Source organism: Mustela lutreola, chromosome 2 (genome assembly GCF_030435805.1).
Source record: "Mustela lutreola isolate mMusLut2 chromosome 2, mMusLut2.pri, whole genome shotgun sequence".
Lineage (NCBI taxonomy): Eukaryota > Metazoa > Chordata > Mammalia > Carnivora > Mustelidae > Mustela > Mustela lutreola.
Genome location: NC_081291.1, coordinates 16,413,956 through 16,440,415, shown reverse-complemented (window position 1 = coordinate 16,440,415; position 26,460 = coordinate 16,413,956). Strand labels below are relative to the sequence as shown.

The window sequence follows — 26,460 nt, the reverse complement described above, 5'->3', positions numbered from 1 at the left end:
CCAGTGGCAACAGAAGGAAATGGTGCTGGCAGGAGAGAGGGTGCCCCCTAGTGGCCGTGCTTTTGTTCCCCGTCCTTCCCAAGCTAGTTTTCCGTCTGCTTTTACCTGACTACCCAGGGGCGTGCATGGGGACACGAAAGCAAAGCAGGAGCCCCGTGATGCAACACTGCCCCTGACAACACACAGTATACTGTTGCTTAGGCATTTTCTATTCAACTTCTTCTAGTGTGGGTCATGGCTTCCTAAATTGGTTTGTGACCCACTCAGTGGGTCGTGACCCAAGATTCGAAAAGCCATCGAGAAGAAACCCCTGTGCCTCTAATCCTTACCCTCGGCACACATCACCCACCCACGCCCGCCTCGCTGGGGGCCTCAGCCAGGGCCGGGAGAGGCTGGGGACCTACCCTGGGAAGCACCTACTTACAGGTAATGAGGGCTTGTCTGTCATCATGGCCAGAGAGGGGGAGCTGAAGGAGGAGAGGGGGTGACGGGTTCCGACATCTTTTCTCTCTGTGCCGGAGAAGGCAAAAGAACCAACCACAGCTTCAGAGTCTGTTCCGTCGAATGTTACTTACCTTCCTCTCATACGGTGTTTGCAAGGATGAAGGCAAGTGACCTGAGGCAGGCCTAAGTGGCCTTGGGCACATCTTGGCTCCTCAGGCTCCCATATCCATGGCCGTCAGTGGGTGGGGGGCGGGTAGGTTGATCCCTTGATCAGCGTCTCACACTGATGTTCTGTGATTGTGTTTCTCCTGGGAGAAGGAGGGGGGATCTGGAAGCCCGTGGTCTCAGGAGCCGTGGGAGGAAGTGAGCAGGGAGGAGGTCAAGGACCGGGCTGGGGAGGAAGAGGAACCACGGCCGGGCTTGCCCTCAGTGGCAGCGGGCAAGTCAGGCATGTTCTTGGTGCGCGCTCCTTGGGAGGCCTGGAGAAGGCCAAGGGAAGAATCCTTTGGAACCTACTGCTTTTTTCAGGCCAAGCATTGAACTTGAAGCAGAGCCCGGAGTCCATCTGATTCCATCTCCTCCACGTAGAGAAGGGAGAACCTCAGAGGAGGGATGGGCACCTAGAGTCACCATTAGTCATAAACCCAAGACTGGAACCGCCTGGGAGAGAGGACGCCACCAAGAGCCACATGGCCTCTCCTGCCCTCGGGAGCCCCAGGGAGCTCCAGCTGGACAGACAGAGCCCCCAGGGCTCAGGGCTCCCTGTGCTCAGCCCCCGAAGGGTGGGGTGTTTGTGAAGATGGGCTTCCCCACTTACTGTGGGCTGAAGGGGACTGCCCAGACAGGCCCAGCCAGGCAGTGGGGTGCCAGTGGGTGTCTGGTGATCCCGTAGCCCTGGTACCTCCCCATGCCAGCCCTCACCACCACCCCCTTACAGTGGCGCCCTGACAGCAGAGTCTCACCCCCCAGTGGCCTCAGCATGACAGCAGATGGGAATGGGGCAGGGACAGGGGAGCTGAATGGCAGAGAGACTGCTGGGCCTGGCAGAGAGCAAGCATGACATCAGGCCTGGTCCAGTGACACCCTGTCTTGTGCTCAGTGCTTTCCCAAGAGGACAGAGGCCTCTCCCTGGGCATTACCCGTCCCTCTCTGGGCATAAAGACCCTGTAAGTCTGTGGTGGGTGTGCCGCTGCTGATCCCGTGTCTGCCACTCCATGCAGGGCTTGGGGGAGTCCTTATCCTTCAGGGACCTGGCCTCCGTTCTCTCTTTGGCTTTGTCAGCATTCCTCTGCCCTTTTCCAAATTTCCACGTGTTTCTTAGCACATGGCACTTACACTGTTTGGTTCGTGCAGGTGGCAGGGGCCGAGCCGCTCCATGCCAGTCCTGCAGGGTAGGGATAGCTCAGCTGCTGCCCACCCCTACTTCCAAGTGATTCTCAGTCTGGGGGAGACAGCACCCGAAAGAGCTAAGTACGGCCCGGCGTAAGGAGGGCTGTGACAGACGGGGGCCCCAGGGGTGAGTGGGAGGGAGGAGCAGGCCAGATGGGAGCGGGCTGCAGGTGGCCACGTGTCGGCCCCAGTCGCGGCCCCAGACTAGTGGCACGGGACTGTACCTGCCAGCGCACTGTGACACAGTGACACATGGGAGATCTTCCTGCCCCCACAGCGGAGTGACAGCTGGGATGGGCTGAGGGGAGCCTCACTGAGTTTTGCCCCCTCTGCTCTCCCGCTTTCTGCCACCACACGGAGGGTCCCCGGGGCCTCAGGTGGACATTCGGGTTCTCCTGACTGGGGAGCCTTGGGCTCAGACTCAGGACGTGGACTGTGGTAGATCATCTGTAGCCTCTACCCGCAGGCAGGTTGGACACTCCAACCCGTTGAGGGCAGTGAAATACGAGCAGTGGGTACTGGGGACCCCTTCCCAGCAGAGGTGACAGCTGCCGCTCCAGGCAGAAGCTCTGTGAGCAGCAGCGGCCACTGGGCTGTCCTGAATCTCTGGTGTCCCCAGGGATGGTGTTAGGTTAGGTCCTGAGCCCATGCAAGCGCAGGAATTCACCGGGGAATCCTACAGAGCCCGTCCCAGGCTGTGGGTGGTGCGCCACACAGTCCAGACAGCACTGTCATATTCCAGCAGAAGTCACGGCTGCACTCCCAGGGGAGCCATGAACTTGGTGCCTAAGTGGGTGTGAAGGTGGTGGAGGCAGAGCCGTCTGAGCACGAGGTCTGGATGCTTGCTGCTGGCCACCAACCTTTCCTGGGCTGCTGTGTGTGTGTGTGTGTGTGTGTGTGTGTGTGTGTTGCCGACTGAGAGCGTTTGCCAAGGGGGAGGGCATGCCGGCATCAGTGTCTAGCACAGACCCGGGCAGACATCTCTGGGCACCACAGTGGGAGGGGTGGGGCTGGACTGCGTTCACTCGAGTTCCCTTGAGGGCCTCAGAGGTCCGGCGAGTGTCTCCGGGGCTGATCTGGTGAGAGCCCAAAGGGTACCTGTCAGGGGAGGAAGGGAGGGAGGCAGGCACATTGACCTTCCCCAGAGACATGTGGGGAGACCCCTCTAGGGCAGTTGAAAAGGGGTTATTGTGACATTTGGGAAAAAGCTACACTAGGTGGGAGATGTTCCTTGTTAACAATTGTCCATGAGGCAAATGGTTTTTCTTTTCTGGACTCCGTTTCCTCTGACCAGGCCTGGGGCACTCGAGCTGGTTGGGCTTGAGGCCCCTGAGATCACATAAGCCCACTGGCCGAGCCAGCGTGGGCCTTTGGATGGATGGTGAGCTCGAGTCAGGGTGTGGGGCACTGGCTTGCGTCTCCAGAGCTGCCTGGGCGCCCGTGTCCCGTCAGTGAAAAGGGGGGACTGCAGTCGCCTTCCCAGAGTAAGCAGTTCAGTAAGCGTTTGAAACGTTCCATGATGGACTAAACACGAGCACTGGAGTTCAAATCCAGTAGATGTCTTTGCTGCCGGGCCTCCTAGAGCCTCAAACTCATGTTGCTGTGTGCTGGGGCTCTCTGAGAGGGAGCATATGGTGCCCTCCGCTCCTGGCCCTGGTGTGTCCCAACTCCCACCTGGATCACGGTCGGAAGCAAGTCTGCGCTGCTGACTGGCCCCGCTGCTGGCTGTCCATGCAGCCGACCGTGGGTGGTAAGCGAGAGAGGCCAGGTGGCTTCGTCCCACTGCTCGCTCTTGGCCCATGCCATTTCCTGGGTGTGTGTCCTTGCTCCCCAGAGATGGGCCAGAGCAGGCTTGGCTAGTCCTGGCCAGGCGCTGGCCAGGCAGGACCCTGGGACACTGCTAATGGCATTCCACTGGCGTGGGACAGGAGGGTGGCCCATATAAGTTGCAGGCAGCCCCTCCCCATGGCCACGGGAAAGACCCTAGAGACCTCGTGCTAGCCCTGTTGGCTTCTCCCAGTCCTGCCTGCTCAGCCCCGGCCCCTCTGCCCCTACCTGCTGGACCCTCTGCCATGGCCTCTGGGACTGAAGGACCCTGAGCATTCTGAGTTTGGCTACGCGGCTCCAAGGCTGGGGGCCCCTAGGATGTGGGACTCTGAGTGCCAATGGCTAAATGGCTGTGTGTTCTTGTGGGTGACATTCCAGGGACACCATGTCAACCTCGCTAACCCCTGAGGACACTGAAGACATGCCACCAGGACAGGATGCCGAAATCTGCTTGCTGAAGTCTGGAGAGCTGATGTAAGTGACAGGTCTCCGAGCAGGACGCCCCAGGCTGTCACTCTAGGGGAGGAGGAGCTGGAAGCACCCCAGAGGCTCTGACTTGGCACCAATGGTGACTTCATGTCTGTTCTTTTTTCTTTTTCTTTTTTTTTTTTTTGTTTAGTACAATTTATATAAGGTAAATTCCCTCTTTATATGCATGGTGCTTAGATTCTGACAAATAATACAGTGTAATCACCCATCGTCCTGCCAACCTCCAAGCCCAGCTGGCTGCACATCCTAGTTGTGCCAGAGATGGGAAGGTCCCAGGTCCGGAACAGAACAGTGTCGCCCCCATGTGGCCACAGTGAAGAGCGAGAGCAGGTCCCTCACCCTCCGAAGCTCCCCGCGCCCCCATAGCCATCCCGTCCTCACACCCCCTGTGCCTTGTGTGCTGCTTTTTTGAAAATAACTTTGGTTTGTTCTCTTATTGTAAGAGCAGTACTTTTTCATTGTTAAAAAAAAAAAAAAAAGAAAGAAAAGAAAAGAGAGACAAGCAAACCGCTTCGGTGTAGAGCTCTCCAGTTTTTAAAAATAAGTATGTACATCATTTTCTATACAAAGAAAACGTTCTGCATCTTACTTCACAGTCTTTTAAGACTTACAACTGTGTATTTTCACGTATCCTGTTCTTTCTCTCCTGGGTTGTGTCTAAAGGCTGCATGATGGTTTAATAGTCACTGAGTAGATTCACCGATACCGAGCACCTAGGAGGCAGAAGGTATGGTCTGTTCTAGGTCCTTGGAGTACATCAGTAACAAAGATCCCTGCCCTCATGTTTAGTTCATATTCCAGCAAGGGTGGACCATAGATGTAAGTAAACAAGTGAATTACATCGTGCATTACAAGGTGCTATGGCTCTGGAAAGGAAACAAAGTAGAGTGATCTTGAATAAAGTGGCACTAAGGAGGTAAGACCGTAGGGAGGGAACAGCATTCAGGCAGAGGGAACAGTTGGTACAAAGGCCTTGGGGCAGAATGGTATCTGCCATGTTCAAGGAACAGGGAAATGGCCAGCGCAGCTGAAGCAGAGAGAACGAGAGAAACTGAGTCAGAGAGGGAAGGGGGCGCCTGTCACATCAGGCCTTGTTGACCATTGTGAGGACTTCGGCTTTTAATCTGAGAGAAGGGGGAGCCCAAAAATGAGGTTTGGAACAGAACGATGACTTAATGTAATTTACATTTGAAAAAAGATCATTCCGGTTGCCATGTGGAGAATGACTATGGAGGGACAGGGCAAAGCAGGGAAACCAGTAGAATTTACATTTTTGATGTGAGTTCTGTAGACAGTGGGCTCCTTTTATTTAAGATTATATTTGAGGCGTGCCTGGGTGGCTCAGTTGGTTCAATATCTGACTCTTGGTTTTAGCTCAGGTCATGATCTCAAGGTAGTGAGCTGGAGCCCCATGTTGGGCTTCAAGCTGGGCAAGGAGCCTGCTTAATATTCCCTCTCCCTCTTTCTCTCCTCCCGCTTCCTTCCCCACCCCATCCCCTGCTGCACTCGTGTTCTCTGTCTCTCAAAAAAAAAAGATTATATTTGAGCAGAGATGGCAAACCCTTGATTTATTTTTATTAGCCTCTCCTCTGGGGAGACTGAGTATCGTCCTCCCAGTGAACAGATCAGGTCTAGAAAGGTTAAAAAAAAAAAAAAAAAAAAAAAGGAAGGAAGAAAAAGAAAAGACTAGAAGCACAATCCAAGGGACTGAGTGCAAAGGGAAAATTCTGGAACATGAAATTATAAAATGGCCCAGCATCATTGGAGACTTCTGTCAGGATGACGGCTCACGTGGCCTTGCAGTAAGATTTCCATCTTACAAGAAAGACCTCTTTTCCAAAATGGGCCCTTCTGCCTACTCTGAGATTCTTGAGAATCGTGAACACTGGGCAGGGCTTTTTGCACCATAATCAGAAATGAGGCTTCGGTGAACCCATGGGAAAACGTGACATCGAACTAAATTTTCACGAAAGTGGAATGATTTTTGTCAGGGCTGCTCTGTAGAGCGTTCTGGGTGTTTTCATCCTTGGCTTCTCTTCCATTAGCATAGTCCCGGGGAATATTTCCACCCATCTCCACAGCTTCAAAGGCAGACGGAACTCTCAGCCCCATGACTTACTTGCTGTGCAGTCTTGGGCGAGTTTTGTAACCTCTCTGAGCTTTAGTTTCCACTGCTACACGAAGGGAGACAGTAGATTTTGGCCGCAAAAGGCAGTTTGGTGTAGGGGACAGGTAGTGGCTTCAGATCCGACCTGGGTGGGCCCGAAACAAGTTTCTTAATCCGTTTGGATCTTGGCTTCCTCGTGTGAGATGGGAGCATCGAGCTTTTTGACGCAGCCGTGGAGCTGGTACATGAAGCCTGCAAGCAGAGGGCCTGGCAGGCCCCGGCCACCACCTTCCCGGTTCAGAGCTAAGGAGGTGGGACTAGCCCAAAGCCACACCACCACCCAAGGCCGCGCTAGCGTGCACTGTCCAGGAGGGGGCGCCGCTCAGTCAAGAACAGGCAGCTACAGGGGGACAGCCAGTTCACTCACTCCCAGAGCATCCTCTGAGGCCTTCCTCACACCCAGCAGCAGACGGGCAGAGGAGGAACCTCAGGCTTACGAGGAGGTGAGCCCCACAGCAGACAGGAAGCAGAGCAGGTACTGGAACCCATTTAAGAAAAGCCAGGGTGACCCTTGGAAACTTCCCGCAGGCACAGATTTCCATCGAAAAGAGGGATGGCCGAGAGGGCAGGAAGTTTCTAGTGATGGGTGTGCTTCCTGCCCGTGTCAGTTAACATAGAGGGCAGCCTGAACCTGGAGAGAGGAGACGGCCAGCTGGGCAGCTGGAAGCTTCGGGAGGGCTCTTGAAAGCTAAGGCCTCTAGCCGCTTCCCATGCGTGGGGGCACAGAGCACCTCAGGCCGGCCTTCACCTCCGGCCGCCTTTGGGGACATGCCAGCCCCACGCAGGCAAGGATGGTCATCCCCATGTTTGACTTCTGTGTCCCCAGTGCCGGATACCATGCCCAGCACCTGGTCAGCGCTCTCCGTGGATGGGAGCTACACATCCCGGCTTCTCCCATAATCAAACACATCGAACAATGTTCCCCTCCCACCTCTGAGCCACAGGTGAACTTCCCAGCGGGCTCGGGCACATTGCCCGTTTGATCAGGGCCCTCTCTGCATTTGGATTTTAGGATAAAACTACCTCTCACGGTGGACGAGATCGCCAACTTTGGGGAGAGCAACAGGGAGCTGTTCGTGCGGTCCAGTACCTACAGTGTCATCCCCATCACCGTGGCCGAGGCAGGCCTCACCATCAGTTGGGTCTTCTCCTCCGACCCCAAGAGCATCTCCTTCAGTGTGGTCTTCCAGGAGGCAGAGGACACACCACTGGATCAGTGTAAGGTAAGCCGGCTCCCCACAGGGGGCTTGGGCTGACCTTTCCAAGTGTAGGGTCGCAGCCAATCCTGCCTTCTGCTGGGCAGGCCTCACCTGGACTGTTTGGGCTACAGCCATGAGAAGGACACGTGGAGAAAGCAGGGGGACAAGCCCTCTGGGCTGTATCCCATGGGGCAGGCAAAGCACCTGACCTTAGCCAGCTTGAGGAGGGAAAGGTCTAGACGATGGACAGTGCTGTCCTCAGGTCTCTGAAGGTTGCTCCTCTGTCAGACAGCTTCTGTCTGACTTGGGGACAGATCACCAGAGGATATAGATCAACCGAGTCTCAGGGTCATTTTGTTCACAGAGCCATGCAGAGCAAGAACAGGTCACCGTGAAGGGTGTCGTGAACTTGGGGTGTTTGGCATCTCACCTCAGAGACACCTGGCCATTGTGCACTGGGGCGGTGGGGCTCGAAGTCGTGGTGGCAGATCCCAGTCCATAAAGTCCTAAGACAGTCTAAACATGAGATGCTGACGATGGCCTGCACTGCAGGTCCCAGTCTTGGCTACATGTTAGAAACACCCACTCCCAAGGCCACAGCCACACCACTCCACACCTAGAGGGACCTGGGTGAGTCTGGTGAGCAGCCAAGGTTGAAAGTCATGGGCTTAGCTCGAGGGATTGGGAGCCAGAGCAGAAAGGATGGGGTGGGGTCCAGAGCCCAGAACAGAAGGGCGAGCAGGACTTGGCAGGTGGCTGATTCAGTACGAGGGGAAGCAGAGCTCGTTTGGGTGGAAACTCGAGTCCCATTTGAACCAGTGTTGGTGGAAGGACTGGTGAGGCCAGCCAGGAGCTTAGGGTGGACATCAGGCTGCTGTACCGTGTAGAAATGTCCATGTTCCAGCAGTGGCAAGAAGCAAAGTGGGGGAGAACAACTTGAAGTCACGTGGAAGGAAACTCCCATGCAGTGTGCGTGAGGCTAGCCCTGATTCCCTCTGGCGTGTGGGCCGCCGGCTGCAGGGGGCTCGGCCGGGGGCCTTTGTCATGCCACCTGCCCACATGTGGCTGAGCCCTGGGCCTCTCCCCTTGCTCAGTCACTCATGGCCCTGGGAGATCCGTGTGGTTCCTACCAGGATTTGGGCCTCAGAGACCTGGAGGAGGAGCCTTGCTCTTCAGCCTTCAGATGGCCTCTGGGAGTCTGGATAGCCAGTGTGTTTCTCAGAGTGGCCGCCAGGGGGCAGAAGGCACCCATAGACAGGGCAAGCGAGCCTGGTGGTCAGGTGCCGTCGGCCTTCAGCCAGCCATGGGGTGGCTGTTTCTCGTGCCTGAGGAGCCTTGGGTAGACATCAGCCTAGGAACCTGCTCCCAGAGCCACATCCTCAGCCTCTGTCTGGGGGACTCCGCCAGGATCCCCTGACCAGCCTGGGTCTTACAGGCTTACGTGCAGAGAAAGTGACAGCGCTCAAGGGTGTGATTGTGGAGGTGTAGACACAGGGGTTTTGCCTTCTGCTCAGAGTCACCTGCCAAGTTCTGCTCAACCCTGGGCTCTGTTGGCACCTGTCAGAGCTAGGAAGAGAAGGGACAACGTGGCTCTGCTCTTGAAGAAAGAGCCCTCCCCTCGCCCCCAGTGAACAGACGACCACGGTTCCAGATAGTGTCGAGCTGAGGGTGGCCAGGCACCCGGGGAACAGCCATCAGGGGAGGAGGCCTTGGGCCAAACCAGGAGCGTAGAGGGAGCCGCACGGATGAGGTCAGCCCGTCCCCAACAGCGCCCAGCAGACACTGCCCAGCCCCCCAGAGCCACCTCCTCTCCAGAATGCTTCCTCGGTCAAGGTCGTGCCTCGGCACTGAGATTAGAAGCTGGGAATTTGGGAAGACCCTTGACTAAAGAGATGTTCCATCCGGGAGTTGAGGGTACGCGTGTGCCAACCCTGTCCTGAAGCCTGGGGAGTGAGTGGGGAACAGGACCCAGGCCCTGCCCTCTCTCTGGGCAGAGGACCCATGTTTGGCTGGAGAAACTCAACAGCCCATCTGCGGCCACAGAGAGTCAGAGGAGGAACCAGGACCGGGAGTAAGAACCTTAACTTTGTGGTTTTTTTAGAGAGCTTTTTAAAGATAGAATTTATATACCAAATAATCGACCCATTTAAGCCATACGGTGTATTCACAGCGTTGTGTAACTGTCGCCACTCTAATTTTAGATTATTTTCATCACCCCCCCCCAAAGAAACTATCCCCACGAGCAGTCACTCTGCAGCCCCCAACGCCCAGCAACCACCCCCCTCTTTGTCTGTGTAGCCTTTTGTGACTCACTTCTTCAGTCCAGCATAGAAACCTCGCTTTGCACCAGAGCCCCGGCCCACAGGAGCCCATCCAAGTATCCATAAAAGCAGCTTGGGCTGTCTTGCAGACCCGTGGCATGAATGAGGGCTCGGCCGTGGAGGCCCCGGAGGCTGGTGGGAGGTACTCCCAGAGCTCAACCAGCGGGGACCTGCCTCAGGTTTATTCCAGACACACACCCCCCCCCCCCATCTTCTCCCCACCACCTAGGCTGCGTGAGCTTTGGCACCAGAGATGACCTCATAGATTTTGACCATGGTGAGAATACCAGAACTGAGATGAATGAAAAGTTTATGGTCTAGAATGTTCTAAAGAAATGAAACACATTGTTGTAGACATACCCTCTTCAGGCGACCTGCCTAACGAGCTCTCGGTTGTTGCTTTACAGTCAAGGTAGTAAATGCCAAGGTTGAGGGCTGGGGTGCCCAGATGCCCCTGTGTAAACAGCAAGACTTCCTGTCCAGCAGCTCCTCCCCACCTGTGCTTGCCGAAGTGCCCAGGCTCAGCATTGTTAGGTTACAGACCCAGGAAGCAGACCCAACCTTGCAACCTCCCAGAATTCTCAGCCCCAGGTGGAATTAGAATACAACAGAACATCAGTAGAATGTAATGAGACCAAGCATAGAAGGGGCTAGCCCCAGATCCCACCCAGAGTGCATCCTCAGGTATCTTTTTCCCCTCCAGGCTTGTCACTGGCCCTTCCAACTCCCTCACCACCACCAGCTCCCAGCCAGTGCAAATGTCCTGTGGTATCGGGAACACACTGCTTATGCTCTCTCCTGTGCCTGTGGGATCTCCCTTTTGATGTGTTGCTCTCTCTTTGACCCATGTGTTATTTAAGAGTGTGTTCTTTAGGGCGCCTGGGAGGCTCAGTGGGTTAAGCCGCTGCCTTCGGCTCAGGTCATGATCTCAGGGTCCTGGGATCGAGTCCCGCATCGGGCTCTCTGCTCAGCAGGGAGCCTGCTTCCTCCTCTCTCTCTCTCTGCCTGCCTCTCTGCCTACTTGTGATCTCTCTCTGTCAAATAAATAAATAAAATCTTTAAAAAAAAAAAAAAAAAAAAAAAAGAGTGTGTTCTTTAGTTTACACATATTTTTGGTCCAGAGATGTGTTTATTTCTAATTTAACTCCATTGTCTTCAGAAAACAGGCCATAGAACTTGAATCCTTTTAACTATGAGGTGGGTTTGTGGTTTGTTTTTTTTTTGTTTGGTTGGGGTTTTTTTGTTTTTTGTTTTTTTTTGGTGGCCTAGAAGATGGCCTACTGGGTGTTCCCAGCACACTCGAAAAGCAGGTGTGTCCTGCCACAGTCAGGTGGCATGTTCCATAAATGCCACTTGGGCTGAATTAGTTGATACTATACTGTTCTCCGAAGCTTCCATCTTCTTACTGAGTTCCTGTCTGTCATTCCATCAATTATTTAGGGGCATTGAAATATACAACTGGTCATTGTAAATTTATCTATTTCTCCTTGGAATCCTACCTCTCTTGGCTTCATGTTTTTGAAGCTTTCATTAGGGGCATCAGTGTGAAGGGTTGGTCCATCTTCCTGATGCATGCACACCTTTGTCATGAAGTTACCCCTGGCCACATCCCTTGATATAAAATCTATTTTGTCTGATAGTAGTCAATCCAGCTTTCTTTGGATTAGTGCTACCACAGTGTATCTTTTTAACATGCTTTTACTTTTAACCTATTGTGTCTTTATATTTAAATTGTCTCTGCTTATGGGCATGATGAGGGTTGGGTCAGCCTGATCGCCTTTGCCTTTTACTTGGGATTATAGACTGTTTATATTTAATATGCTTATTGATTGGTTAGGGTTGAGTCTGCCATCTTACTGTTTGTTTTCTGTTTGTCCCCTCTGGTGGTTGCTCCCTTCTCATCGGAAAGTGGTGAGCCGAGGCAGGTGTGGGGCCCACCTGTTCCCTCAGAGATCACTGTCCTCTGTTGCCTGATGTCCAGTGTCTTGTACATTCTGTCTCTTTTTGGTTATCTCTTGGGAGAGTAAATCTTAGGTCTTCTCCAATGTCTCTGAAGATGTTTTTCCCTTTGCCTAGGACAGCCAGGCCTCTCTCGAACTACCCACCTCATCCAAGCTGAACATCCCTTCCTCCAGGATTCCTGCGCCTCTCTCCCCTCCTCCCCCAGGGCTGGGGTGGGCTCCCCTCCGAGTTCTGCCCCCACAACACGCTCACTGTTAGAACTGAACGTTTTTTTCGTCTGCTCTCTCTGTTAAACCACAAGATCTTTGAGGTCAGAACCTTTTGTGGAAACTTAACTTCACGTTAGGAACCCTGTGGCCAACGTGTAGGGTTTCCAGAAACGTGCCTCTGTATTCAAGCGTAAGTTGAAAAAGCCATCACATCGTTAGTAGCATTTTGGATTCAGTCATTTTGTTCAGGGTAAAAAAATGTTTAAAGGGAATAGGTAATGGAATTTCACAAAGCTGTGTTTCTGAGGAGGGGGCAGCACTTAATTTTGTAAAGAATTAAAATGCTCACTTTTGGGGCAGCACACTACGCAAGGAGCTCCCAAGTTGCTCGGTGTTAGCCGTGGTCTGCAAAGCCTCTGTCTGTGTGACCTCTCACGTGTAGTCAGCCTACGTGGGCGGCTGAAGGATGCTTTCTGAGACCAGACCCACTGGGGTATTGATCACTTCTAAAATGTTTCTGAGTTTCAGTTGGCTCTGTCTTATTTCCCATTTCCTCATTTCCTGTCAGCCAGGCACCCGGCCATACCTTTAGTTTTATACAGTGTCTTAGCTGGTCAGCAGGTAGCAGACGTTACCCTCGTGAGAAAGACTGGCCATCCAGAGGACAGACCCCCCCCACACTCACACAGACACACACACACACACACACACACACACACACCCGGCCCCGTCCATCACTCACCCTGCGCTCGGCTTTGCCTCCCAACAGTGAGGTCCTTAGAACATGTCCTGAGAAAACAGCTATTTCCTGGAACTAATCTCTCATTCCTGGGGAAGGCAGAGGGTAAATAGGAGGCTGAGGCTGATGCCTGGAAAGATGAGAGGGCCGTGGGGCCCATGGACCTGCAGGGGGGCGGCAGGAGAGGCAGCCTGCTGGGGCCAAGTGAGAAGCCACAGGTGGGGCCGGGTCTGTTTAGGCCAGAGCGGGCAGGGCTCAGTGGCTTCACAAAACGCTTGTGAAGAGACGGGAGTGGGCAGGGGTTCTGCCTGTCCTGTGAAACACCCCTTACCCCGGGCAGCACAAGGCCCAGCAGGAGCCAGACAGATAGATTTCACCTCAAATACACCCCGGCTTCCTGAAGCCAAAAAAGGCCTGCTCCTCCAGGTGGTGGAACATTCTGGCATGGGCTGTGGTCAGAGGAGGCTGGGGACCACTCCTCTTGGGGCGCTGAGGGGTTCATGATTCTGAGTGAGGCCCACAGCCTCCTCCCTTACCCCAGGTCATCAGCAAATGCAGGGAATGTAGAAGATCCCCCCCGTCTTGGGGCTGATCCGAGGTACCACTCCTACTCCTGGGCTGATCCCAGCATACCCCCCCACTCCTGGGACTGATCCCAGATGTACCTCCTATTCCTAGGACTGATCCAGGCATATCCCCAACCCCAGTCCTGGGACTGATCCCCGCCCCAACCTTGCTCAGCTGCGATGTCAGACAGGAACTCGACCCTCCCTGAGCCTAGTTCTGTCCCCAAAATAAAGGGTCTGCCCAGAGGACTCACAGGCCTTCTCAGCTTCTGTGACACTTGTTCTGATGTGCTCTCCCTCCCAGGTCCTTATCCCCACGACCCGGTGCAGCTCCCACAAGGAGAACATCCAGGGCCAGCTCAAGGTCCGCACGCCAGGCATCTACATGCTCATCTTCGACAACACCTTTTCCAGGTAGGGCCATCTCACTCGTAAGCATCCGGAAGAGTTCACCTGCCACCTGGCTGCGAGAGCTGGGGTGGACGTTTAGAAGAGACTATTTAATTATCAGTAATTTATTATTAATAGCTTCTCTTTTTTTAGAGCCCTATACTGTGGTGGTCTAGTGTCTGCTACCGATTTATTGAGACACAGGCTAGTACTTACAGAGTCTTAGCACATGTCACGTGAGTCCCCGACCCTCCACTCTTACTAACTCACTTAAGCCCCACGGCACATCCAGGTGATAGGAACTACTGTTCCCTTCATGGTGCCGCCAAGGGACTGAGGACCAGGGGCTAACACCTCCCAGGTCACACAGCTGATGGTGGTAGAGCCAGGTTGGAACCCAGAGGGCCTGCCTCCAGCCTCTGGATTTAACCACTATGCCCTCCTGCCTCTCTCGGATGTCTGGGCTCTGACTGCCCAGCCCAAAGGAGGGGCTCCGTAGAAACGTGGAAGGAAAGAAGGAAGAGAAGGCTAGGGTAGGGTAGGGTAGGGTAGGGTAGGGAAGGGGAAGGAAGGGTAGGTGAGCGGATGGGTGCGTGGGTGAGTGGGCAAACAAGCAAGAAATGAAGGCCAGGACTAGAGCCGTGTGGGGGAGGCCCTAGGCCTTCTTGTCGTGGCAGCGGGAGCATGGTGCACGGTCTTGGGGAAGTGCTGCATCGAAGCCCCAGATCCAGGTCCAGGAGTGAAGGCCTGGGGGGCAGGAAGTTGGGAATGAAGACAGACAGGCTGGAGGGGACGCCGAGGAAGGAAGCTGGGGAGAGGAGCCCGTTGGTTGAGATCCGCCGGGAGCCTGGGCCCCCACTCCATGGAGACATGAGACGGGGCGGTTAAGGTTGCAGGGACCCATCCCTTGGGTAAAGACCCACCCAAGTCTTCTGGCTTCAGCATAAGCCCTTTGTCGGGGCCGCCTATTTTAGGAGCCCTGCCTGACCAGCACCCAGCCACATCCCTCCCTGTGTGGGGCCCTGAGCTAGTGCCCACATCCCCCCACATGGGGCACTTGGCTTTAGGCAGAGTAACTGGCCGGGGTACTCTAGGGGAAAGCTGTGCCACCCCCCTCAGCACCGCCCGGCCTTGAACACCTAGGGATTATGGCCAAGGCCATCTGCCAAAGGAGGGGCTGAGAGAAGGCGCTTCCCACTTTCCCCCTCTCCCGCTCCTCCCCTGCACATCCCCATGAGCACAAACATACCTTGAATTTGCTGGACTCGTGGGGCACAGGCCCAGGGTATCCAGAGAGCTGCCCTCAGAGCTCCAAAGGCCCCAGAGCCCTGTCTCTGCAAAGGCAGTGAGCACTGTCACCACATCACCGAGATTCCCGGCGGGCTGTCGGAGAGGCCGAGGGGAGGCGCATTCAGGGCAGAACGCCATCCCATGCCCCAGGCAGGCTCCTGGTTCCCACCAGAAGCAGCCATGGTGCTGTGACCCACCCCGACCTTTCTCCGTGCTGGAGATTTCTAAACCATGGATGGCAAGATGGATTTTGGTGCCCAGCGGGGCTGAGATCCATACTTGCCTCCTCCAGAAACCTCGTGACAGAGTCCACTCCCTGCACCGCTCCCCTGCAGTCCCCAGGTCCCCCCACAGCTTCAGAGTAGGTGTTCGTGTGTTTGTGTACCAAACCCCAGGGAAGGTTCCCCAGACCTAGGCTAGGCCTGGGGAGAGCTCTGCTGGACAGACAGGAGATGGGGCGAGGGGCCCAGGCCTCTGCTCCCCCAAAAGGCTCCCCGACCAGCCCACAGGCACTCAGCCCCCACACACGCCCAGCCAGGCCCCAGAAGCCACCGCCGCCCCCCGGCTTTCGGCACTCCCAGTGACACCCTCCTTTTCCACTTCTGTTTCCTCAGGTTTGTCTCCAAGAAAGTGTTTTATCACTTGACGGTTGACAGGCCTGTGATCTACGATGGAAGTGACTTCCTGTAGCCTCAAGCACCTGGATTCTAGATTCTGATAGTTTCACTTTATCCACAGGAAACACTACTCTTGCTCACCTGTCACATAAAGCACTAAAAAAAAAAAAAAAAAAAGCATCGGCTCCGTATGTGACCCATGTGTGACTCTGGGAGACAGGCCTCCGGCCGCCCCTCAGCACTACGCCGTCTGGAGCGCGTGTACTCGGCACTGTGCACCATCACTCTTAGCCCCCATGGCTTTTAAGGGCTCAAGCAACGTTTCCCAACTGTCCTCACACCCAAAGGGACACTCTGCCAAAGGTTTAAACACTCAGGAACCTTCAGCCTCTCCCGGAGCCATGCTGGTTTCCCGGCCTCCCATGGAGAATTGCACAGGCCGGCGTCAGTGATCCCAGCTTCTGCCCGTGGAGAGAAATGCCGCGCACTCTGCCCAGCGGGGGCTCAGGGACCCTGGGTGACCACGAGCCGGGATGTCCTGGCCAGACCCTGGGAGTCCTCAGGCTGCAAGGCCCTCTTCCCCCGCAGAGGAGGCCACAGGGCCGTCAGGAGAGTCAGGGCGCCTGAGGTGGGGGGAGGGGCTCTCCCAAAGCCCCCACCAGCCTCTTCCGTCAGGCTCTGTCCCCTCCTGCCACACTAAATTTAGGGTTACTCCAAAGCACAGCAACTCCGGAGGGGCCTCTAGGTGCACTTTCTTCCCGGCCCTTCTGTCTGGGATGTCCTGTCCTCACACAAAGCCCTTCTCTCAGGCAGGCCCCTCAGTAGTTGAAAACATCGGCCTAGAAATCAGAACCAAAGATGCTTGGGGAAACCGAAGCCACCACACAGAGGACACGTCCTGCAGCGACTGTCTGCGCAGACAGGCGACACCGCGACCACAAAGCAGCCCTGAGTGTGGCCCTTAGGACTCGCTACTGAGCTCCTGGGCTGTCTCTGTTTGTCATATAAGAGCTGCTGCCTCGTCCGCAGACATGTTTACTAATGATCCTAATCAGGGTAAGAACCACTTCCAGACATCCGGGCCTTCTCAGCAGAAGTCTTCGGTAACTCGAGTACAACAGGCATAAATCATGGATCTGCTTGGAGTTCACTGCTTGGTCCCCACTCCCCACCCGTCTTCCCCAGCACCCCGTTTGCCCACTTCCTGTTGTCTGTGGCCCTTCTCTCCTCCCGCCGCAGGGAGCTCACCCTCCATGGCCTCTTGGGGCCGGAGCCTGAAGGCTCGGACGCTTCACAGGTGAGCAGGCCATCAGATGACGGGGCCCACTTCAGCCAGGGATGAGGGAGCGCGCCGGGCAGGGTGTCTTGGGATCTGAGCCCATCCCCCAGCTGGTCTCTGGTGACCAGTCAGGTCCTACCACATGGAAGCTTCATTCTGTCCCCCACAGTCCTGGTCAGGCTGATGTTGAGAGCTCCAGTACAGGTCAGGGCCCCCAGACCGGGTCAGGCACAGATGCCGCAGCCACCACCCAGCAGAGGCGACTCGTGGGGCAGGGGTGGGGGGAAGTAACCTCCATGATGGGCTCAGAGCTTCCCCTCAGATAGGGGGCTTGGCCACTTGCAGTCAGCTTAGGCAGAGCGGAGGAGGGGGTCGTGAACAGAACCTTCCGGAGAGATCAACGCTGAGAGAAGCCAAACCTCTCACGCTCTTTCCTTAGCACAACCAGCCACCTCTGGCAGAAAACCACCAGGGTCCTTGCATCTCCCAGTGGCCAAGGCCTTGACTGTGCTCAGCAGCAAGGCAGGCTCCCAGAGACTCCCTGGCCTCATGCATGTCCTCACAGGTGTGCCACACGGCCTGAGGATTGTTCCAGAGCAAGTTATCCCGCCTTGGAGCCCACCCTCTCCTCTAGGAAGGGTAATCGGGATGCGTGGTTTACCACAAGAAGGAAACTAGTAGAAGAGAACCCAGAGCAGTCTGGGGTCTTGTTTTGAATGCTTTCCCAGGATGCCGTGGAGACCAGCCAGCTGATGGTGTCCTCACCATCCTGTGCAGCTAACTGCTCCTGAGTTTCCTGCGAAAGGCCTGGAACATTCCATCCAAGCCCCCCGGTGAACCTCTGTCACTCAGCCCGGCAGGGGACCAACTACAGCTTAAAAACCACTCGGCTCTTGCGAAGCCGGCCCAGAGCCACTCCTCCCGAAGAGCAGGGGCCCCTCGTGGTGTGTACCCCCTGGAACGTTGACTACAGTCGTTCAGAGGACTGCCTGCTCCCCCAGCAGTCACGTTCTGACTCCGCAGCCTATTTTCGTGCTGGACCGACTCTTTTTTCCCCTCGGTACTTTGCCATGCGAGCTCAGGTTTACTATGCATTATGCGACTAGCGTGATTTGTACGAATAGCTTTATTTTTATCTTAAACAGTTTCCCGGCTCCACTGAGGTTTTTTGGGGTTGGGATACTTATGTAAAAAAATGCAGATGACAATGAAGATCAACTATTAACTCTTAGTTAACTATTAACTATTAGTCAACTATTAACTATTAGCCCCAGCCAGTAGACGGAATTATAATAGAAATCATCAATGGGACCCCAGATCACTATACAACACAAAACAAAACAACAAAGCAAAACTCTGGCAGCCCCCGCTGGCCCAGCTCTTTGAATAACAGCTGCTCGCTTTACAACACTGATCCCGCTGTCTTGTTCACCTCTGTCTCAGGGGCCACTAACCAACCTTGCCTGAGAACGTGGCCGGAGCCCACTGTACTCCAGGTCAACTAGACCAAGAAGGAATCTAGAACCAAAAAACCCTCCAGGGTTTGAAAAGTAGAAAAGGAAAAGCCACATAACGTAACTAAAAAAATCAAGGGGAAGGTTTTTCTGAAAGTCTTCAGTTCTCCCCTCTCTGTGTGGGTAAGCCATTCTAGACTCAAATGGAAGGAAATCCCGATGGGGGCGGGGGTGACGTCTCAGAGTGCTTTACGGGATACTGGTTAGATAGATGTCTGCTGATTTATAAGTTTTGGGGGGAGTTTCATTTTTTAAAGTCCACCTTCATAACTACAAGTGAGATCCCTACCCCTGGCTCCGGGGTTGAAAGGAAAGCAGAGACGCGTCCGCGATTCAGAGAACCAGGGGTCGCCTTGCCGAGACCAGTGAGCCAGTCAGTCATGTTTACAAAACACTTAGCAAAAGACATTTCTTAGTGGAAACCTGGAGGGTTGTTTTTTTTTTTTTCATTGCATTGTGATTCTTCCTAGGAGACAGGAAAGACTGAATTAATCATGCCTTTTCCCTCCTAATCACTTTTTTAAAACAATAGTTTAGCTTTCAGGAGACATGGCCAATGAACAGGCTTCGTTAGAACCTCATGGTGAATCTTCTCCAGAGATGCTCCTGCCTCTGGGGGACGCCGCTGAGCAACATCCACGCCTCCCTTGGGCGGCCTCCGAATCAGAATCCCGCTTTCACTGATGAATCCTCAGTTCTCAAGGCCTTAGGGGATAGTGGGTCTGGGGACCTGTTGCATTCTTACCTGCCAAAGAATTACCCAGAAGCACATCAAATACCAACACCCATCTGCGCAGTGGGGGTGAGAAACTTTTGTATCCCAAGACATATTCCTTTCTAAAAGCATCTGCTGCACCGTTTGGAACAGTTTTATTTTTAACCTCAGGATTTAAATAAAGCAAACACTCTGACATTGGGAGTAGCCTTGTCTTTAATTCCACCGGGACAGAAGGCCCATTGATCGAGTCACTCAGGCCTGGCGGGGCGGGGGGGGGGGGGGGGGGGGGCTCAGTCGTTAAGTGTCTGCCTTCGGCTCAGGTCATGACCCTGGGGTCCTGGGATCGAATCCCACATCACTGAGCGGGAAACCTGCTTCTCCCTCTGCCTCTGCCTGCCTCACCCCCTGCTCATTCTCTCCCTCCCTGCTCCCCACCCTCTATCAAATAAATAGAATCTCTTTGTTAAAAATTTTTTTTTTACCTAGGCCAGACTCGGAGTTGAGTTGCCCTGCCAGAGTATTGGCTTGTACTCTGGCTACTTGGAAGGGCTCAAGCCAGCAGATACTCAGAGGTGACCATGTGGCCCGGGATCTGGATCCTTCCCTGTCTACCCCGAGGTCAGTGTTCAGACCCACTGGAACCAAGGTATTGTTATCAACCTACTGCCCTCCGCCACCTGAGCTGCCTGGCTCTCCTGGGCTGCTCACAGAGCGCCGTGAGCAAAGAGCACACTGCTGACTTCCCAGAACAGTGAGGTCAGGGGGAAGGTCATGGACTTCCTCAAACCACCCTCAGTCGATCTGTGGTACAAGGCTCAGCAAGACCACCGGGCCCGGGCAGCCAGCCGAGGAAGGAGTCACATTCCCACTGCAACTTAGTTACTCGGGCTGGGTCAGCAGAGACCAGACACAGACCCAGAGGCGCAGGACGCAGTCACTCCTGGACCAGTCAGCCTGAGCTCGGCCTAGACGGTCCATCCACACTCGCCCTACACCCCGCATCCGGGGATGACAGGGACTCCTTCGCTCGAGTGCCTCGAGCCCCACAGAGCCCCCCCAGGCCCCTTTTCCTGCATCTCCCTTCTCCCTCCGTCTCCCTGTGCCCAGATTCTTGTGCGGCCTCTCCTTGAATCAGGCAGGCAGGAAGAAGGGAAGGACCGTGTTTCCTTCTTCATCTCCTCTCTTCCCTCACCCCCACCGCATGGAGCGCCACACCAGACACAGATGCGCTCAACAGTGCTCAGCGAGGATACTGGTCGGTCCCCAGGCTGGGTCAGCTATAAGGCTGTCAGTCGTCCCATTGGCCAATTCGGCCAGGCACAGAAGTTCCCAAAACTCACATGGCAGAGAAGGGCAAAGGGCAAGCCTGCAGGGGGAGGTGCGGGGAAGATGCAGGGGAGAGGTCTCTCGATCCTGCCCCTCCCCCCACCCCGTACCCCGTTCATGTACTAATGATGCCCTCAAGTTGAGCCTCTTCCTGTCTAGTGAGCCAGTTGAGGTAATGGAAGACTGGATTATCCAGGGCCCGGGACAAAGCAACGGGAGCTCCTTAGTAGCAGAACGGTCCTGCCAGAGACTGGTGGCCACGCAGGCTGGAGGCCGGAACAGGAACCAACAGAGACCCACATGGCTGAGTGTGCTGCACTGCGGGCTGGGACCTGGGGGCCTCCGTATCACAGCCCCCACTGCAGTGGCCAAACCACGGAGTGACCAGAAATGACCAAAGTCTGCCCCAGGCTCTCCAGAACCCACACTCAATGCCAAGAATCCAGCCCAGTGTCTGCAGGCTCCGTGGCCCTGGGACGCGCCTGCGCCTCCTGGCCGTGCTGCCCAGCGGGGCTGAAGGCTGTAGAGGTTCCCCAGGGGACCCAAAAGGAAACTCTCAGCAGGTCAGCCCTTTCGGTTTGAAGATGCGTGGGAAAAATCTGGTGAGAGGAGCTTGCCACCCACACACCTCTGAAAAGCAAAGAGATGGGTGAAACCTGTCACCCAAGATGAGCAAATGGACTTTTCTTTTGAGAGAGCAGTTGAAGCCAAAGCCATCAGAAACCACGGGGTGAGCACAGCTATTATGAAAGCCATTCAAAGTGGGTTAGGGTTGACAGAAAGGTCAGCCTTCTACGTTTCCCACACCGGTGGTTTCTGGAGGATGGTGAAGCTGAGCACGAGTGCGATCGCCAACCTCGGGCCTTTGAGGTCCTTCCCCCGCCCCTCCCCTGTCCTCACACGCTTCGGGGGGGAGAAGGGGGCCTGGTGTGACTTTCTCCTACATCCTGGCACAGACTGACTGCGGTTGGCTGTGACACGGCTGCCCCACCTGAAACCTGGAATCGACTGTCCTCTTAGCTCAAAAACAAGCAAAGGGAGTCAGGCATCGACCCACCTGACACGTGTGAGTGTCCTCACTGAAAGGAAGGCCTCAGTGCCAGACCAGGTTTGGTTTGGGGACCGGGGCTCCCTAGAATCATCAAAGAGAAGGTGATGTCAGGTCGCGGGGGGAGGGGGGGTTGGAAGGGGGCGTCCCCAGCTTTCTGCTGCCAAGGAGGTCTTTGAGTGAGCCTGGAGGAGAGAAGGAACCTTCCCGGGGAGGCGGGAATGGCCATGGGCCAGGTCAGTGAGGCAGGCACTGTCTTCCCCCCCAGGAGGAAGGAAGGGGTGAGGGAGGGGTGCGGGGGGCAGAGGCTAAGAGAGCAAAGAGGCGGGGCGAAAAGAAGGATGCGTGGGAGGGGCCTTCCCGGAGGCCTCAGGGAGGGCCGGGCAGGAGTCTGGGTTAGCAGAAGTCCCCTTTCTCATCCGAGGAATGGCACCATGTGGAAAACAGCAGCATCCATGTGGCCAAAGCCAACCAGGACATCCAGTGAAACAGCATTTTAGTGGAAGCAAAAGCTGGATGGTTTACCAAACACAGAAGGCGGTGGCTGCAGACATGGCAAAGGTCGTCGGGCCTGTACCTCTGGCTCGGGATTGGCCTCAGGACTTCCCATGTTCTCACAGAGAGGTCCTGAGGCAGGGCAGCCGCCGCTATCCCCACCACCCGCCCCCCCACCCCCGCCACCACCATGAGGCCTCTGCGTAAGAGACGCGTCCATGTGGGGGGGCCAGAGGTCTTTGTAGAGAAGGCCATTCTCCACAAGCTGGGAAGCCCCCCACCCCCCAGAACTGCGGGGTGTTCTCAGAGAGAAGATCACACGTTCACACCCATCTCAAGTCCGGTTCATCAGGCTGCTTCCCTCACAAGTCACTGAGCAGGTCCTTGAGGGTCGCTGCCGTGTCACCGCTCTGGTTAGACCTTGAGGAAAGGGGTAAACCAAGCTCCTGGATCGGTCCCCAGATTTGATTCCACCAGGCACCCTTAAATCACGGAACCAGGACTTCTCCCTCCACCCACTGGGCCAAGCACTGCGGGGGTGGGGGGGAGTGGGGGAGGCAGAGGTGGAGATTTCGTTCTTGGAGAAGAAGCTGCTTCTCCACCAATACGTGAAAGAAAACTGTGCTGAGCTCTCGTGACCATGATTTCACTCATGGCTGGCATCTGTCTCCAAGGACATAGTGCTAACCGGCAGATCATTTCTAAACAGAAAAACATTCCCTCCCCCAAATCCAAAGTGGTCCCCCTCCTGCCCAAAATGCAAGGATTACAGGAAGAAATAGGAGTTCGGTACTGATGGATGCACTTTGGAGGAAATCAGGCCAAACCTGGGCTCCTCACCGGGCCCATCCCCAGAATTCAGAAGGCCCGTGAACGTGGATGGGGTGGGGGAATGCCCACTGTCCCCCAACTTAGAACTAAAATATAGCTCTTCCCTCCATCGTGAATACAAAGACCATGTCGCCCTAGTATATGTCAGCAAGACCTGTGATTTTGTCACCAGTGAAATGGACAGATATTTTCCTACCTAACGAGAGCGATGACTCTCAAAATGTCATCGCCACTCTGACAGGGTGGTGTCATTAGACCTGCTCATAGAGCCTAAGTGATGCATTAATAATCAAAGGCATGTACGCGGTGCCTGGGTGGCTCAGTGGTTTAGAGCCTCTGCCTTCAGCTTGAGTCATGATCCCAGGGTCCTGGGATCGAGCCCCGCATCAGGCTCTCTGCTCGGCAGGAGCCTACTTCTTCCTCTCTCTCTGCCTGCCTCTCTGCCTACCTGTGATCTCTGTCTACCTGTGATCTCTGTCTGTCAAATAAATTTAAATTAAAAAAAATTTTTTTTAATTAAAAATAAAATAATTTTTTTTAATTTTTAAAAAAGGCATGTATGTTACTCATACACCTGTTCTAATTTTTAGAGAATTGTACCTCAACTGACATTTTCTTTGTAATCCTATATGTTTTATTTTATTCATTTTACAACATTCTGAGAAGGGGGCAGACGGCTTTATCAGATGCCCAAGGAGTACATGAGAGGGGGATAAAAAAGATTAAGGAGGGACGCCTGGGTGGCTCAGTGGGTTAAGCAGCTGCCTTTGGCTCAGGTCATGATCCCAGCGTCCTGGGATCGAGTCCCACATTGGGCTCCTTGCTCGGCAGGGAGCCTGCTTCTCCCTCTGTCTCTGCCTGCCTCTCTGTCTGCCTGTGCTTGCTCTCTCCCCTTCTCTCTCTCTGATAAATAAATAAAATCTTTAAAAAAAAAAAAAAAAAAAAAAAGGTTAAGGAACTGGCAGGTCTTTGTGAAGAAAAAAAAAAAAAAAGAAGCAAATCAGCTCATCATAGCCCTGGGTTGTTAGTAACCGTCGGTAGGAAATACAGTCAATCTCACAAGCTCTGGCCCTACGTCACCCCGAGACCTGGAGGGGGGTGGTGGCTGGGAAGGCTGAACCGTTTATAGAGCTTGTCACAGCTGCTGCACTGTGCTGAGATGACGGTGGGAGCAGTTTTCTCTAAAACCATTTCATTTTACCAGAATGCAGATTATCCAGTGATTTAAAAAAAAAAAGAAAAAATACCTCTTCCCTAAAGCAGGGTTTGCTGTGGCAGTCCTTGACCTTCACACCGTCACTGGGCGCCACCCTCCACACAAAGGGCTGGATGGGTTATTTACTCTCACGATGATTCCGCATAGCAAGCAACCTCAAAACCAGTGGCCTAGACCCGAAGCCCTTATTTAGCTTCCCAGACCTGCAGGTGGACGCAGGCGTTCTTGGGGACTGACGCGTGCCAATAGCTAAGGTCAGCAGCCCATCATCCGAGCTCTCCCTGTCTGGCAGTCGGCTGGCTATCGTCGGGTGGCGACTGGGCTCCCTCTTGCATCTGTGAGGGGGTGAGTGCAGGAGGGGCGAGGGGGACGCCGGCTGGTCTACGGTGGCCTTGGCCAGGGGACCGTGGTATGCTCCTCATGGTCTTCCCCACCCCCAGCAGGATGGCCAGGCTGGTTCAGGTGAGGACTGGGCAGGTTTCCAGAACAGTCAAGGCACATGCACAGCCTCACGGTCTCTTAGAACTGTCCCTTCGACCGTACGCTGGAGACCAGAGCAAGCAGTGAGGCCAGCCCAGATTTGAGGCATGGGTAGAGAGACTGCTCTCAGCGGGAGCATGGCAAGGTGGTGCGGGGACCACAGGGGACAGAGACCACCTCGGAGCCTGGATATCTGTCCTTCCTGTACCTTCCCTTCGTCCCGGTCCCACCAACCTCAGGAAAACACTTGCTTTCTCCTCCAGGCACCCCAAACTATGTACACCATGCCACGCATGGGACTTCCCATAGATGCATCGTCTATGACAGCAACAGCAAGGAAGATGATGTCACGCAGGCGGTGGCTGGAAGGAGCGCATGCCCGCACCCCGGAAGACGACACAGGGGATGGTGTTGTCCATGTTTCTGGAAGGAGACACTGGAAACTTCACAGTGGCTCCCCCTGGAAATGAGGATGGGGGATCTGTCCAGGCTTTGGTGGGGGGGAGTGGTGCCAAGGTAGATCTTCTATACCATAGAGTTATTTTTATTATTATTTTATTTTTTTAATATTTTATTTATTTATTTGAGAGAGAGAGAATGAGAGGGAGCATATATGGAGAAAGGTCAGCGGGAGAAGCAGACTCCCTGTCAAGCAGGGAGCCCGATGCGGGACTCGATCCCAGGACTCCAGGATCCTGACCGGAGCCAAAGGCAGTAGCTTAACCAAATGAGTCACCCAGGTACCCCTGTTTTAGTTATTTTATTACATGAAGGCATCTGCCTTCAGCTCCAGTCATGATCCCAGCGTCCTGGGATCAAGTCCTGCATTGGGCTCCTTGCTCCGCAGGGAGCCTGCTTCTCCCTCTCCCTCTGCCTGCCTCTCCCGCCACTTGTGCTCTCGGACAAATAAATAAATAGAATCTTTAAAATTTGAAAACAAATTCACATCAGCTCATGGCTGTCTCAGTTTCCGCAATGACCAACCAAATGCCCAGTTCCTATGAGCTCGAGTCATCACAACGTTGTTAATGTTTCTCTACAGTCACCCAGAGGGGCAACAACTCAACAGTAAGAGTGACCGCATGAAGCCAGGAGTGGAGGGCCCAGGATAAAATGGAAGCCTGGGCAGGGCTCTTGCTCCCCTGCCCGGGGCCACAGTCATCCCGCACTCCTGACTCAGGGTTTCTGCGGCAAGAAAGCCACGCCTGGAGGGGCGCCTGGGTGGCTTAGTGGTTTAAGCCTCTGCCTTCGGCTCAGGTCATGATCTCAGGGTCCTGGGATCGAGCCCCACATCGGGCTCTCTGCTCGGCGGGGAGCCTGCTTCCCCCTCTCTCTCTGCCTGCCTCTCTGCCTACTTGTGATCTCTCTCTGTCTATCAAATAAATAAATAAATAAATAAATAAATAAATAAAGAAAGAAAAGAAAAGAAAAAGAAAGCCACGCCTGGATTCCAACGTGTGACCTAACCCCTGGGTCGGAAGTGCCTGGCCTCCAGTGGGGGAGACAGCATAACAGAGCACCTAGAGGTCAGATTCCAGTACCAGGAAACCATGAATGCATTCCGGCCTCCACGACCTCCTAACTATGGCTTCAGGCAAGGGAGGGAGTCGCTCCCTCCTCAGTTTCTCCGCCTGTTAAGTGGGAGATGTAAGAGTAGCTACTTCCTAAGGATGCTGTGGAGACCACATAAGATCAGAAAAGGGCCTTGCCGGGGCGCCTGGCTGGCTCTGCCGGTGGAGCAGGTGACGCTCGATCTCGGAGCTCGTTCTCAAGGGGAAATCTAGCCGGTGTGCCTCCATCTGCCCACAGAGATTTCTCGCTTAGCCTGCGGTCCCAGGATCGAGACAAGTAAGAATGTCAAGCGTGGAGGGAACTCATGAAGAGTCCAGTGGAGAGACACAGTTCCATGTCTTCTGTAGGTTTTTAGAATAGAAAAAGCCAAAG

General features: G+C 54.6%; 1 protein-coding gene across 6 annotated transcripts in view; it reads left to right on the top strand.

Annotated features, from left to right (window-relative positions):
• FYCO1 (FYVE and coiled-coil domain autophagy adaptor 1) overlaps nucleotides 1–23,058 on the top strand; it is a 75,389-nt gene extending 52,331 nt beyond the window's left edge. For 2 of the 6 annotated variants that reach the window (XM_059160688.1, XM_059160687.1), the window contains exons 15-18: nucleotides 4,039–4,134; nucleotides 7,329–7,539; nucleotides 13,617–13,726; nucleotides 15,607–19,313. In XM_059160688.1, coding sequence (XP_059016671.1) covers nucleotides 4,039–4,134; nucleotides 7,329–7,539; nucleotides 13,617–13,726; nucleotides 15,607–15,682 — 493 coding nt within the window. In that variant the 3' untranslated portion in view covers nucleotides 15,683–19,313. Of the gene's footprint in view, nucleotides 1–4,038; nucleotides 4,135–7,328; nucleotides 7,540–13,616; nucleotides 13,727–15,606; nucleotides 19,314–19,606 lie in introns of those variants that run through there. The other 4 variants (XR_009350677.1, XR_009350678.1, XR_009350676.1 and 1 more) reach the window with 4 other exon arrangements.
• The last annotated feature ends 3,402 nt before the right edge of the window (nucleotides 23,059–26,460 follow it).